The sequence below is a fragment of the Chrysochloris asiatica genome, unplaced genomic scaffold (assembly GCF_000296735.1).
Source record: "Chrysochloris asiatica unplaced genomic scaffold, ChrAsi1.0 scaffold00493, whole genome shotgun sequence".
NCBI lineage: Eukaryota > Metazoa > Chordata > Mammalia > Afrosoricida > Chrysochloridae > Chrysochloris > Chrysochloris asiatica.
Window position 1 is genome coordinate 589,707 of NW_006409011.1, and position 2,593 is coordinate 592,299.

At 40.3% G+C, this 2,593-nt stretch overlaps 1 protein-coding gene across 1 annotated transcript; it reads left to right on the plus strand.

The window, feature by feature from the left end:
• The first annotated feature begins 825 nt into the window (after positions 1-825).
• LOC102831724 (olfactory receptor 7C1-like) lies at positions 826-1,755 on the plus strand. Its single transcript, XM_006877417.1, has one exon. It carries the CDS (start codon positions 826-828, stop codon positions 1,753-1,755), a length of 930 nt encoding a protein of 309 aa, XP_006877479.1.
• The last annotated feature ends 838 nt before the right edge of the window (positions 1,756-2,593 follow it).

Consider the following 2,593-nt stretch of genomic DNA (forward strand, 5'->3'; position numbering starts at 1 on the left):
GCCCAGGCTCGGGCAGTGTTTCGTTCTGCTGTGCATAGGGTTGCTATTGGTTGGTACCAACTCAATGGCACCTAACAACAACAACAATAGGAGCAGAGAGCCATGTGTTTCTCTTGCACAATAACTGGTTGATTCAAACAGCCCATCTTGTGGTTCCCAAGCCCGTGCTTATCCTATGGAGCTACCATGCTTCCACAGGAATATTAAACATTTGTGAATGTAGTTTATTATTTGGTGAACTCTAATAATTTGCTTTCGAAATATCTCCCTTCCTTTGCTTATTTCATTCATTCTTTATTTTTTTCTCTCTTTCCCTTTCCACACTCTCTACCTTCCTCCTCCATCCCTATGCTTATCACCAGGAAAGACAATATAAATCATACTAATTCTACAATGCTTTGTCCACATATTACTCCATTTCTCAGATTTCTTCATCACTCAGACATGGCTATTTATCCCTCCTCTAAGTCACAGTTCTGCCCCCAGGGTAGGCAGATAACCTAGATCAATGCCACACATGTGTTAGAGTGTGTGTGGACCATTTTCATTGCCACAGTCTAAAACTTATAGATTTGATTATTCCAAACCAAAGGTAGAGAGGATAGATGAATGTTCCAGGGGTCAAGGGACAGGACTGGTCAACATTATGAAATTTTGCCTGTAAGAAATTACAGAACATAGGATTCCCAAATGTTGTAATGTTAAGACTTTTCAAACCAATTTTTCACTTGAAGAAATAAAATGTCCATTTAATTTTCTTTCCCTTCTAGTCTGTCCATTTAATTTTCTTTCCCTCCTCAATTTTCTAGCTGACTTATCAGCAACATGGAACCAGCAAACCAAACCATCATTTCAGAATTTTTTCTCCTGGGATTTTCTCAGGACTCAGCGCATCAACCACTTGTATTTGGAATGTTCCTCTCCATGTTTATGGTCACCGTGTTTGGAAACGCACTCATCACCCTGGCCATCATCTCTGATTCCCACCTTCACACCCCAATGTACTTTTTCCTCTCCAACCTGTCCTTGGCTGACATCTGTTTCACCTCCACCACCATCCCAAAAATGCTGGTGAACATTCAGAGCCAGAACAAATCCATTACTTATGCAGGCTGCATCACCCAGATGTATTTTTTCATGGTTTTTGGAGGCATGGATACCTTTCTTCTGACTGTGATGGCCTATGACCGATTTGTAGCCATCTGTTACCCCCTGCACTACTCAGTCATCATGAACCCCCGCCTTTGTGGTCTGTTGGTTCTAGTGTCCTTGTTTATCAGCTTGCTGTACTCCCTAATGCAGAGTTTGTTGACACTGCGGCTCTCCTTTTGCACCAATTGGATAATTCATCACTTTTACTGCGAACTTGCTCAGGCCCTTAAAATTGCCTGCTCAGATACACTCATCAATCACATTCTGCTATATATAGTGGCAGGACTTCTCGGCATTGTTCCCTTCTCAGGAATCATTTTCTCATACACTCGAATTATCTCCTCCATCTTAAGAATCCCATCAAGTGATGGGAAATATAAAGCATTTTCCACTTGTGGGTCTCACCTGTCTGTGGTTTCTTTATTCTATGGAACAGGCCTTGGTGTCTATCTCAGTTCTGGAACATCACCATCTTCCTGGAAGGGCATGGTTGCCTCGGTGATGTACACTGTGATCACGCCCATGCTGAACCCTTTCATCTACAGTCTGAGGAACAGAGACATCCAGAGGGCCCTACAAAGAATTCTTAGGAGAGCACTCTAAGTTCAGTAAAAGGAACATTGACTTAGTTTTTTTTTTTGTTTGTTTTGTTTTGTTTTGTTTTGCTGGTAGTGGACTAAAGAAATTTTGTTTCTTAAACACATAGTCCCTGGATAATACACATAGGTTGTCTGAAAGCTTAGCAATACAAACATCCACAGAGGTGCCTAGGAAGAGAGACCTTGGTAATATGCTTCCAAAAGATCACACCTTGAAAACTATATGGAACGAAGTTCCACTCTGCACACTTGGAGTCATTCTAATTTGGATTCAAGTCAACAACAATGAAATATAACAATAACATGAAATACTGCTTCTCAGCTATCCTAGTTTGGTTAGAGTTGGCTTGTGACTGATTCTTCTGGTCTTCTTAAAGTGACTCCTTTATTTCTGCCAACTCTATTTCTTCATCTTCTTCTTTGACAATTTATATTAGTAACTCTCAGCCTGCCATTCACACTCCTGAATGTCTTTAGGAGAATGAATATTCCAGAACACTTAATTGTGCTCATGAGGAACCTATACATAGAACAAGAGGCAATTGTTCAGACAGAACAGGGGAACACCAAATAGTTTAAAATTAGGAAAGGTGTGCACCAGGATTGTATTCTTTCATCATACTTAATCTGTATGCTGAGCTAATCATCAGAGAAACTGGAATATACAAAGAAAAGCCTGGCATCAGGATTAGAAGAAGACTCATTCTCAACATGTGATATAAAGATGATACAAGTATGCTTGCTGAAAGTGAAGAGGACTTAAAATACTTACCAATGATGATCAAAGAAAACAACCCTTGATATGGGCTGCACCTCAATGTAAAAAAAGACAAGTCCTCACC

Coding starts and splice junctions, on each gene's coding strand:
- LOC102831724 (XM_006877417.1), top strand. CDS start 826: ATGGAACCAGCAAACCAAACCATCATTTCAGAATTTTTTCTCCTGGGA.